This window comes from Dromaius novaehollandiae, chromosome Z, assembly GCF_036370855.1.
Source record: "Dromaius novaehollandiae isolate bDroNov1 chromosome Z, bDroNov1.hap1, whole genome shotgun sequence".
Lineage (NCBI taxonomy): Eukaryota > Metazoa > Chordata > Aves > Casuariiformes > Dromaiidae > Dromaius > Dromaius novaehollandiae.
The window spans coordinates 42,815,504-42,827,545 of NC_088132.1; the positions used below are offsets into that span (position 1 = coordinate 42,815,504).

The following is a 12,042-nucleotide window of genomic DNA, read 5'->3' on the forward strand; positions in this document are numbered from 1 at the left end:
TGCAGAAGAGCACTTTTCTGTTATCACTGCGATTTTGCTCCCTCGTAGCCCCAAAGGATTCCCTTAGTAGAATGACCCAGAGCAGGAATGATGTGTTTACTCCTTTAATGAGAAGTCATTCATCAAAAGCAGGTCGACGAAGTGTGTGGTCAGCGTAGAGGTGTAATTTCGAGTGCTTGTTGGGGAGGTGCAGAACCTCATGCACTCTGGGCCGGAGCGTGGACATCACGCTCCGCTGTGCTGAGCGAGTCCTTTGTTCAGAATGGGTAGTTCCCAATTATTTTATGGCCAGCATCTGAATGCCTCTTTCAGAGCATAGCTGTCTGCTTGACCTGTTAGGTGTGCTGTTCCTTGAGGGGGCCTGGGCAAGGTGCTGACAAATGGGCAGAAGCAGCATCCAGCACAATAGTTCTGATCTGGCAGCCCTACGCGTTCTTTCTGTGCAGGTTTAAGTGACTGCCGTATGTGCAAGGCAGTTGATACTGTTTATACCATGTGGGGGACGATTGCTGTCTCCACAAACTGGATTATTCAGGATGAAAATCACAACTCATTACTTGTTGCTGTGTGAGTTCTTGTGTTAAATCCGTAGATAGAAGCTTATGTTAATCCCTGTCACCAGCAGATTACAGGTTGAAAAAGACTTGCTTAGAAATCAAAACCTGATGCTGTGGCCTACTCCAGATGCTTGGTGCCATTTGGTAGAGTTGTGAGGGTTTACAGTAAGCAGTTGGGGATCCAGCTCAAAATTCATTATGCGTGTGAGAGAAGATCTGATCAAAGGAAAAGCGTCGGCCTGCTTAGCTGGTTTAGCCTGATACAATTCAAAACTCAACTAGAAAGGCATAGAGGTAGTGAAGAGCAATAACAGTAACATGCTTTGCATTTCCTAGGGAGTAAAGTCTCCTCTGTAATCCATTTATCTCTGTTGGTTTGTTTGTTTTACCTGTCAGTCTTCCCATCCTTGTTACGCTTCTCTGGTTTCTTCAATATGCCAGTCATGCTGTCATACCATACAGTCTGCTCTTGGAGTGATATTTTCCAGGGTTGTTTCTAAATTTTTGCTGGGTTTTAAATTCACTGCTGCGACCAAACACAGCCATTTGTTCCACCTTAGCATCTTGTCACAGCAGTCGTACCTGCATCCCCAAAACTGAGAAGCTTCTGTATAGTCTCAAATGGCCAGATAGTGGCATGTTGACTGGAATTAACTCAGTCTGCTATTGAACATGCTGAGTTTGTATGCTTTTGACATTTGCTTTAATCTGTACTACGTTCCAATAATGGATTCATGGATTTATTAAAAAAAAAACCCAAATCATATCCCATCTGAAAATAGCCTAACATTGGAATCCCTTAGTTCTAAAGAATTTGGATCTTGTAATGATACGAAATAATTCACAGGATTGAGGATTTCACCTTCCCTTCTGCCTCTTTAATTCAGCTACTGCTTTAGTAACTAGCTAATCTAAACCTTGGAGCAGAACGTTTTCCTGTCAGAGGTCGGCTCTTTTGCTTCATGCTGATGTGCTTTGGGGAAGCTTGAATTTTAATGACTTTCTCCCCCATCAGTTTTTTGCCCCTCTCTGTCAGATCAATAAAATGATGAGATGATCTGTGTCTCTTTGGAAAGTGGATTTTGATGCCTTCGTGGTGAGTTTTTCCCTCTCTTTGGACCGAGCAGGGTGTTCCCTGGGCCAGAGGTGCTTACCGGGGAGGGCTGTAGGGGTTGCTGAGTCTTGGGTGGAGGGGGAAGTTGTTCAGGCATTTCAGGATGGGGCAAGCAAGGCCTGATGAGGAGGCACCGGTAACAACCACACAACTACAAGCAGGAGCCAGAGGCATGCAGGTGACAATGGCAGGGTGACGCGTGCCCGGGGCAACGCGCACAGCCCGGGGCGGGGCCTGCAGTCGTCATGGACTGTTTCGCAGGTCAGGGCGAAGGCACTGCTTCCTCTGAACGGGAACTTGCTCGGGGCGTCCCTGGGGGATTTGCCCAAGGTCCCGTGAGGGCGCGTGGTGCAACAACATGTTTGGAAAAAGTTGCGTCCTTGTGTCACAATATTGGACTTCTGCTTGCTGTAGGGGAGCTGAACTTGAAAGGCTAAATAGAGTAAGGAAGCGATTCCAGCCGTTTGGCTTGGGCTGAGAAGACAAACTGAATTCAAGTTGTAGGCCTGTTTTTAGTGGCTTGGAGTGATTCATCTTTGGCCTAAGCTATTTCTGAATAACAAATCAATGAATTCTCTTTGATACAGGTTCTTATGTTTTAATATATTTTGGGAACATTAATTATAAATATAGCAAAATAAGTTAAAATATTGCATAATAGTAGCTGGAATTCTGCAAGGAAAACAATAACTCATTTCTTCCTCAGAACGCCCTGGGACAGAGACCTCGAGCTAAAGTCCTGCTACTTGTTTTGCAGGTTACGGCAAGAGAATGACATGGTTGATTCAGCTCCTCAGTGGGAAGCTGTGCTGCGGCGACAAAAGGAGAAAAACCAGGCAGATATGAACTACCGTCGATCCAGGCACAGATCTCGATCGTATGTAAAATTAGCCCACTTTAACTTGAAAATTAAGGCTGCATGTTAAAAAGTAGGAAGACTATTTCCTGTGTAGTTATTCCTCTCAGCTGCTCAGGAACAGTGGCTTTCACTTGGCATGTTCTCACACTAGCAAATTTGTCTCTTTGTGGCCTAACTCCTTTGCTACAATGGTTTGAATTTGAAGGTACAAGTAACGCACAATCGGCTCTGTAACAGGCTTGGACAGTAACTCACTCCACCACCTTAGATCAGATATTGGACTCTATTGTGGCTCACTGAGCCTTAGTTCTGTAATAAGGACAGCGATGCCCCTACTGTGTGCAGCCTCTCTGCAAAAACATTGTTTTTGTATGAGAGGTGCAGGCATCTTTTTGAAATGTGTGTGTGTTTCTTTAATCAGCGTAATCTCTGCAGCCTTGCTCCAGATGAGCCCAGCTACTGAAGTCTCCATGTCAAATTACCATTTGTAAGCAGCAGTCAGTAATTTATTACGTCCTGATGTCAGGATTGCCATGATAGGGTTGTGTTGCTAGGCGGTGCCGTTCCTACTGATAGCCATTCCCCACATGGCAAAATTGTCAATTTCTAAAATTAATTTTCTCAAACGAATGAAAATACTGTTTTTATTACAACTATGTTTCTTTTAATGGCGCATTTTGGGCATTTAGATGCATTGTTTTGGATTGTGTGTGTTTCCAGCCTAATGTGCCACCCAAGAAACCACCTAGTGCAGTATCAGTGTCAGGCAGCCCTGGGGCCAGGGCCGGGCGATGTGTTGAAGAATGCCAGGAGAGCAGCTGTGAGGCACCGGGAGACCAGGCAAAAGAGCAATCTTTGAAACTATATCCCCACCCTCACTGCCTTGCTAAAATAGATGGATTGTCCAGCGATGAAGCCTATGGCTTAATGTGTGACCACTGTAACCCAGTGTAATCACTTAACATGGTTACTTTTCTTCAGTGTCTTTTTTTTTAATTTATCTTCCATGTTAAGACTAACAGAAACTGTAATGCCATGAATTGCTAAATTTATTTCCCTTTGTAAGCATTTTAGTGTAGTTTAAAGAATAATGAAATATTTGTAACAAATACTAGGATGCAGTTTTGAATCTCTTCAAGGACTTTGGCTTTGCTGCATTTCCCAAGCCGGAAGAAGTGCCCAGGGGATTCTGACGTTGCCGTGCATGCATGATGTTAGGGGAGAGCAAGGATTCCTACTGTTATTGACCCATGGACACAGAAGAAGGGAGAGAAATCGCTGCCTTGAGCAAAATGCAGTGAATGCTTCTTGTCCCTTTTTAGCTCCTCATACAGAGAACATATTTAGCCTCATGAAGGGAAGGATGATTCTCCGTGATTTAATCAGTGAAATTTTACAATAGCTAAGTGGGAAGGGGAATAGTAATTTTCACTGTCAGTCCCCTCCCACCCCCCAATAAACCTCTAAATGAAGGGAGAGGGGAGGAAGGAGGAGGTTTGGTCTGTTAGAAGGCTCTGCTGATGTAGCTAAGTTTAAAATATGTTTTTTAAAAAAACACTTATTTGTGATTGGAAAGATTTATTTGCCCCATTTCTGAGGAAGTCAGCTGCAAGCATATTAAGAATGTGCACCATATTAAGTAAAAGGCTATTTTATTTTTACCTATTGAAACTGTAATCTGCATTGATGTTTCCGGTATTAAAATCCACTGGAGTTCTGTTCTCATAGTTACCCACGTTGTTAGAACCCATTTGTATCTCCACCTTCATAGCTTACAGTTTTACTTCCTTTATGAGAAATAGTATTTGTTATTAAAATTCCAAATGTTGGAATTTCTACTTTTACTGGCTTTGTACAGACCTGTTCACTCTCAACTGCACAAAAGTCAAATATTATTAGGTGTAATTGTAGGTCAATATACTACTAAAAATCAGAAATATTAAAACTCACTTGTATTGAAGGTGCAAATATAACAGATTGTTTGATTTACAGTTTTGTAGTATGTACAGAAAGTGCCATAAACTAGGAAATGCACTCAGTTTATGAGTGCATGGCTAGATGAAATTTATAGCCAATGTTTTTTTCTTCCTTGTGCCAAGTAAGTTTTATTGCTTGGACAGCACAGGCTCCCTCTTGCGGCTAACAACTTACAAAATGCATTTTATCTTCCCTCCAGAAAGTACTAGCCAGTGCAGTGATATTCTGGACTATATTTTTTTGAAATTACTATTAGCAAAAAACATATAGGTATAGTGTCTTTTGTGACAAGGCAAGGTCCTAGGGAAAGCAAGGAAAGGAGGAAACCCTGAAAATTTTGGGTAACTCCTCATTTCTCTTCTCTCCCATATTGTGATAGTGATGAATATACTCCTCACTTTTGTGTGCCTCACTTAATGTATGCAAATATGAGCTGAAAAAGGATAATGTGAATTCCTTTCAAGGTGCCTTAAAAAAAAGTCTAGTAAAAGGCTTTTAACTGAGCAGTCAGATCAAACAAGATGAATAAACTCTAGCTGCAGTAGGTTATAAGAGCATTTATTTAGTATAGTTTGGCTCAGCTGTTTGCTTACATGACTGCATGCATGCTAGGGAGAAGGGAAACAAGTGAATCCCTAGGGTGCAGGGTATGGTTATTTTTATTTTTAAATCTGGACATATGGTCACTTCAATTTGCACATTTAACAATTGACACAAAACATTCATTTTAATAATACAAATAAATCTTTCACATTAAGTTACTTATTGCTGTCAGCTTAACTAGAGGTTCACCTTGGAAGCATGAAGTAAAGGTTGAAATATTTGTTACCTTGTCTGGCACACTGCATTTCATTTGTTTGATAATGAGCAATATTAATCATTGTTGGGGTGTGTGTGTGTGTGTGTGTGTGTGTGTGTGTGTGTGTGTGTGTGTGTGGCGGGGGGATTCTCCTTGGTCTCAGGAATAAAAATATTTGACAAGAATTTGACCTTTCTTTCTTCTAAAGGAAACAGCAAATATCGAAAGCTCCCAGTTCTAGTTCTACAGGGTTTATTTTCAAGAGTTCAAGTAAAACATCTGCATAGCCAAAGGGCTTTTTTAATTAAGAAGAATGGCCATTAAAATTCCATGGCTTATTTAAATTTACCATTTGTGAATCATGAAATCAAATTGAATTATTAATAAGGGTGCAGATGCAGACATAAAAAATAATGTAGACCTTATTAATGTCTAGGGTTATTTGAGCTTGTAAAAACCAAACAACAACAACAACAAAACCCTGGAGGCTCACCACTTACTGTGGATTCCCACTAGGTTTCTTGTGCATTAGAGAATCTGATTAGCTTACAAATTGTCCAGAAGCTATTATCTTTCAAAATTTGATTCAGATACTGCAATAGGACAATCTGAATATATATTATTTGTCCAAACTCTGGATGTTGATATGATTCACAATAAAAAAGTGGAAAGAGTGTGAAAGAGGGATGGTGATCTGTCTGGCTTTAAAGATTTAATAGAAGGGTCTGCTTGTTACGTGTTGCTGAGAACTACACAAACATGAATTTCCTATTCAGTATTTACAATAGCTACATTTCACCTTAACAAGGCCTCTCTTTTTATAAGCTTTTCTTCATTTTAGAGTGACAGTGTTCCTGCTGTCTTCAGAGAAAGCACAATCAGGCTTTTGGTGCAAAAATGCTTGTATTAAGATACATTAGCTGTATCATATTTCTGGATATTCATTTGTGGGGAGTTAATTTGAATAAATGCTGTGAGACTGTCCCAATATCGTAATACTTCTTAAACTGGTGGAAGATAGATAATGTCAAGATATGAATTCTTAAAAACAGTTTGCTCTGAGCAATGACTGTGTATAGCTCCTTTCCTTCATGCTTTTTTTCATGAGATGCCATATGTGGCTCTGCTAGTATTTTACAGCAGTGGTTCCCTTATTAATGTAGTTGCAGGGGTGGAAGGAAGAGGAGGAGGGAGAGGATGGGCGAGGTCACAGAATTAAACACCCAGAATTGGCCATAGAAAGCAGGAGGCACAGTTCCTAGAAAATGGTGAGAGGAAGGCAACTTCTTATTTAACCGCTCTCTTCCCACACTGCTCCACGAGTTAGTATTTCTTACTGCAGGTGAGGCTGTGTGCCATGTGCAGTGATACTGGGAGACTTGGGACCACATCCTGAACTGGTGTGTTTCCATGAATAAGTAAAAGCAATGAGCTAATCAGATGGGTTAGTGGCATGCACAATACCTTGCTTTGTGGGAACCCTGCATTTGGGAGTGACCTTGGGGCTTTCCTTCCTCAGGCAAACTAGGGCTTGTAAGCATTACAAAGCCTCCCTGGAGAAGCTGGCGTTTTCAGTGAGCTTTTGCATCCCCCACTGCCTGATTATTCAGTCTCAGAAGAGGATGCCTATCTTCCCAGCCCCAGGGTGAATACGGAGTTTGCAGCTGCTATTTTGTGAGCAGGGGGTTGCATAGAAGCAGAAATCAATTCAAAGTTGAGGGGCAAAAAAGGCTGTTAAAAACTGCTGCATACCAAGCTACTGCCTCAGGGAGTTAAAAATAACGTGAACTGATGTAAGAAGGAGAGTAAAAAGAAGTAAATGCAAGAAGAGAGAAGGAAAGAGGAGGAGAAGTGAGAATCAGAGAAAACGAAATACATTAAAATAAACATGAAACACAAAGCCATCAAAACCTCTTCATGCTGTGAAAGGTCAGATTGCAAGCTACTTGTGGCTGTAGCTATTGCACCTGATGGCTGCGGATGCCCTCATGAGGCCCTGGCCCATTGGAGCAGACAGCAGAGAGGTCTGGCAGAGGACAGGAGTTGTCATGGGGGGGCTGGCTGCGCGATGCTGCCTGGAAGGTCATCCACCAGCATGAAGCCTGAGAATGTTATGGATTAGCTCGTATTAGTCCCATTAGGGAATTACAAATGTAAGGTTGTTTCTTGCCTTTTTATCTCTCTCTAGTATTTTTACAGCATTAAACTAGGATCATCCAGTACTTCTGCACCTGTGAAATCTAAAAAAATTAGCATCTCTAAATAGTCTGCTTCTATGCCATCTGTAAAACATTTACTGAAATACAGATGTCTCTGAACATTATTCCCAGACTGCAGTCTGGAAATAAGCCAAACATGTCATGGTGAAACAAAAACATAGTAAAACAATTAGCGATAGAGAACAGTTTGGAATTATTTCTGATATGGCTCTGTCACTGGGCAATGGAGAGTCAATTTAACAGATGCTTTACAACTAACAAGAAGGCAAAATTCTGCTCTCTTCCTTGATCTTCACTTAAATCTGTGGATTATATCATTCCAAAAGCATCTTTGACTATGATAGGCCTTTTTTTTTTTTAAAAAAAAAACCCACTATCTGATCTGATGAAACTGTGACTTCTGTGGGAGCATTTAGGCATGCTGATCCTTTTGAAAGTTTCATCCTTTGCATCTCAGAGGATGTGGAACGGTCTAGCTGTCTACACTGAATTTATATAATCGCAATGATAAGAGCGATCTGATCTCTTAATACGTTGTAGTCCCTGCCACTGTGTAAAGCATATATTTAATCCATTAGCGTATTTTCTGGTGATTTCTAGATGTAACTTCAGCAACAGTGGTACTTCATGCTAACTTGAAATGAAATAGAAAAGGAAAGGACAATCCAGTTAAGAGATAATATTTTCTGTAATTTGCTGGAAGATATGTGGCACGTAATTCAGGCTTTCTGTACTAAATCTCCATGTCTGCAACAGAAAAACTACAATTTTGGCTAAGCAATTTATCTATGAATGAAGTACCTGCTAAAATATTTGTGTGTTTCTGTGCAAGTGCAATTGCTGTTGTTGTGTTCGTCCTAGATGTCGCAAAGTTAAAGTATAAATGAACTGAGCAGAAACCTTACTTGCAAACCACCAGAAAGCCTTAGGCTGGACTGATGAGAGCTGAGTGAGGGCTCCTCTTTCCTGGTGCCCGCTGGGAATGAGCAGGGATTCCTGATGGCTTGGCCTGGCATGGCCTGGCATGGCATGGCATGGCTGGCCCAGTTGATTGCTTCCTGCCCCCAGAGGGCTCGCTGGGCCAGCCCAGGTTTCTCAGGGCCTTTTAAAGGAGTAATTCCAAAAAGACATTGTCCTTAGCTGGGCCAGGGGCTGGAGGCTAGGGGGACAGCAGTAGCTGGGCACAGCTTTGGCTTGCAGTGAGAACTTGTTCTGTCATTAATATTTTGCGCATACTTTTGCTGAAGGCTAGTGGAACAGAAATTGTGATTTCGCTCAGAGCCTCTCATTCAAGAAATGACTTTTCGGTTCCAATAAAGCAATGAAGTTTAATGCATTTCCCAAGATAACAAACTTTAAAATTGAGGTCATTAGTGGATTACGTTTGCCATTATTTCTGTGCTCAATGTATGCCATTAAAAGTGGTTATTGAGCAGCAGTACCTCAGATGGTGGTTTTCACAGTTCTGCATTTGTTTTCTTTGGTCTTTGTAGGAGAAGCCCAGATGTACAAGCTAAAGAACAACTGTGGAAACATATTCAGTAAGTACTGTCCTCATACGGCCTGACTGACCACAGCATTGCCCCAATGTAGTTATTCACACCCCTTGCACTGTGGTTATAAAGCATTCTGTTCTGATTTATGTGCCACAGTACATTAATTACACAGGTGTAAATTACTTTAGTTGACTATGCACAGAAGATACTTCAGGCCACTGAATACAGCTGACCATCATATGTAGACGAATTAAAGAAAAATACAATGTTTTAAAGGTGTATTCCTGTGGGGCTTCCAAAATGCTCTTGGTTTTGATACTGACATTTTTAGGATGAGGTCCCCTATTCTACTATACACACTACTACCAAATAGGGAGATAATAACCTATTCCAAGGAATATTCAATGTTCAGTATTCACAATATTCATGTATATATATATGTATGTATATATATAATATTCAAGATCAGGTTGTGAGGAGGTGAGAGGAAGATGGAAAAGGATGCGACGTGCAGTTGAAACAGTCAAGGTAAAGTTAGACACATTTCTTAATAGGTTTCCTATTTTGACGTCAAGATAGCTTCAGGGCTGAAAACAGCTTGTTTAAGTAGATCTTTTCAACCTAATATAATAAAAAATGAATGGTTATGCAGTTGCTAGCTACTGTAATATTATTTACTCTGCCTAATCCTTTCTAGGAAGGAACTTGTGGATCCATCTGGCCTGTCTGAGGAGCAATTGAAAGAAATCCCATACACTAAAATAGAGTGAGTTTATGTCAGGATTTTTCTTTATGAATATAAAAGCTCACTTTTCTCTTTTTACTGTGAACTCTGTCATACTGAAATAGGAGGGGGCTACACATAATCCATCCAAAATGCTTATCAAGGATGGGTTGGGTGAGGATACTAACTATTATAATAATATATTTAAACCTAACATTTTCCCTTTCACAAATACAAAAAGAATCATCTTCATCTCTTCCTATGCCGCTCACTCATCAGTCTGCTATATGTCTATATGTTCTGTATGTCTCCCTATGCCACCCATCAATCTGTTCTATACGATATATAGTATACAACCAGGGCAAACTGAATACAAGCAAACAAGCCTATTTCTTTCCTAAACTTCTACTTCCTTTCAAATTTTTATTCTGATCATCTAAAGCACTGTTTGGCCTGCTCAGCCTCTTTTCCCTGGCTTATCATGGGCAGCTGCCAGGGCATAGCCATTTCCTTCAGAACAGACATCTATTTTACCATGATAATTGCCCACTTGGGATGCTGTGTGTTAGTGCAAGCAGCTGCCTGTGAGAGAAATGGGATCCGTTTATATTATAGTGTTCTTCCACAATACCTCTAACAAAAAAAGGCTGATGTTAAAGCTGTGTATTTTAATACATTCCTTATTAAAGTTTCATTCTCAAACACAGACACGCTCATTTTAGTGACCTTTGCACTTTTAAAGCATTAACTTGTAAGAACAGGCTCATAAGAAAAGCACCAGCCTTTTAAATTCAGACAGTGCAAGAAGCCATCTGTTATACTTTAATAAGAAACGGGAGGGTGTCTCAGTCTGAAGTTGCATTTATTTATTTTGTGCCAAAGGTCTGATTTATTAATCTACTGTTGTGAATTCCGTTTCTCACTTAGGACTCAAGGTGACCCAGTTCGCATTAGACATTCGCATTCCCCTCGAAGCTACCGTCAGTATCGGCGCTCCCAGTGCTCTGATGGCGAAAGATCTGTTCTGTCAGAAGTGAAGTATGTGAAAGTGATTATTAGCGATGGATTGTTTTAATAGGTCACAGATGTTCTTGAGAGATCGTGCTTAGATTAGAAGTGGCATATATGTGATTGCGGACATAGGATTCAGGCAACTGTGTAAGCAGTAAGTCTTCAGAGCTAAATAACTCAATGAAGTGCAAAAACATTTGTAGTATATTTTGAGCCATGGAGGCTTGCTTGACTCACTCCGTCGAAAGGGCAAAAAAATGAAAAAGCCAAACGAAACCTGCCCCACTCCTCAGAGGTAGGTCATGAAGTTGCCTAAGGGAGGAAGCTCATATGAGTCACTTTCCAAATACCTACATCCTTAATGGAGTCAAGCTGTTCATCTGCAGGAGTGTGTTTCATGAGAACTCCAATAAACTACTCTTCAGCAATGGGTGGCTCAGTCTTTCCTAGAAGACCAATTTGTAAAGGGAATATCTATGAATGGAAAAGGAAGAGCCCCATTCTCAATGATGTTAAAGCCTGAAATGACAAAAGCAGTTCCCTGAAAACATTGTCCACTTATGGCCCCCCCCCCCCCCCCCCAATACACAGCTGCATCACTTACTGTGCCCCCAGCACAAAGTACAGAGAAGTAAGCTAAGGCTTTGCAGGGGAGGCACTACTCTGCCTTGGGAGAAGGATGTCCTGGGCTTGCTGGACGGCTCCTTTCTCTGTTCTGTGCTGCCCACAGGAGGCGAGCTGCTGACACCCTGAAGGAGGTGGGGCACACTTGCGATTTAGAAGGTGCCTCTCCCCACTGAATATTGAGAGTGGGGAGATAGCTTGATAGCTTTTAGATGTCTCAAGTTAGGGGGTAGGCAGTGAGTTGCCTTTGAGATCTGTAATTACTTGATGTGTCTTTATGTAACCAGCTCAGTCAGTTTCATATGCTCCTCATGTATTGTTTCAGTATACTTCATTACAGCGATACCCATTTTGTAATACCACTTTGTAATTCCAGTGCAAAAACTGATCTAGTGCCTCCACTGCCTGTGACACGTTCCTCAGATGCTAGAGGTCCCAGCATCCAGTTGATTCAACAGGTTAGTAAGTGTGCACCCTTTAAAATTTTTCTTTTTTGGAGGGAAAAAGGGTCTGGTGCTGTATTTAAATTAAGTCTTTGTCTTTCAGTGAAAAGGAAAGCAGACTCAGACTTTTTTTTTTAAAACAATGTGACTAGAAGCTTTACATTTTGCAGTTCGACTACTTTGTTTACATTTCCAAATATACTGAATTCTGTAGAATAC

General features: G+C 41.0%; 1 protein-coding gene across 3 annotated transcripts in view; it reads left to right on the forward strand.

Annotated features, from left to right (window-relative positions):
* LOC135325036 (band 4.1-like protein 4A) overlaps positions 1–12,042 on the forward strand; it is a 142,272-nt gene that overhangs the window by 122,700 nt on the left and 7,530 nt on the right. For all 3 annotated transcript variants that reach the window (XM_064502400.1, XM_064502399.1, XM_064502401.1), the window contains 5 exons: positions 2,429–2,548; positions 9,019–9,066; positions 9,719–9,787; positions 10,673–10,783; positions 11,757–11,838. In XM_064502400.1, coding sequence (XP_064358470.1) covers positions 2,429–2,548; positions 9,019–9,066; positions 9,719–9,787; positions 10,673–10,783; positions 11,757–11,838 — 430 coding nt within the window. The remainder of the gene's footprint in view (positions 1–2,428; positions 2,549–9,018; positions 9,067–9,718; positions 9,788–10,672; positions 10,784–11,756; positions 11,839–12,042) is intronic.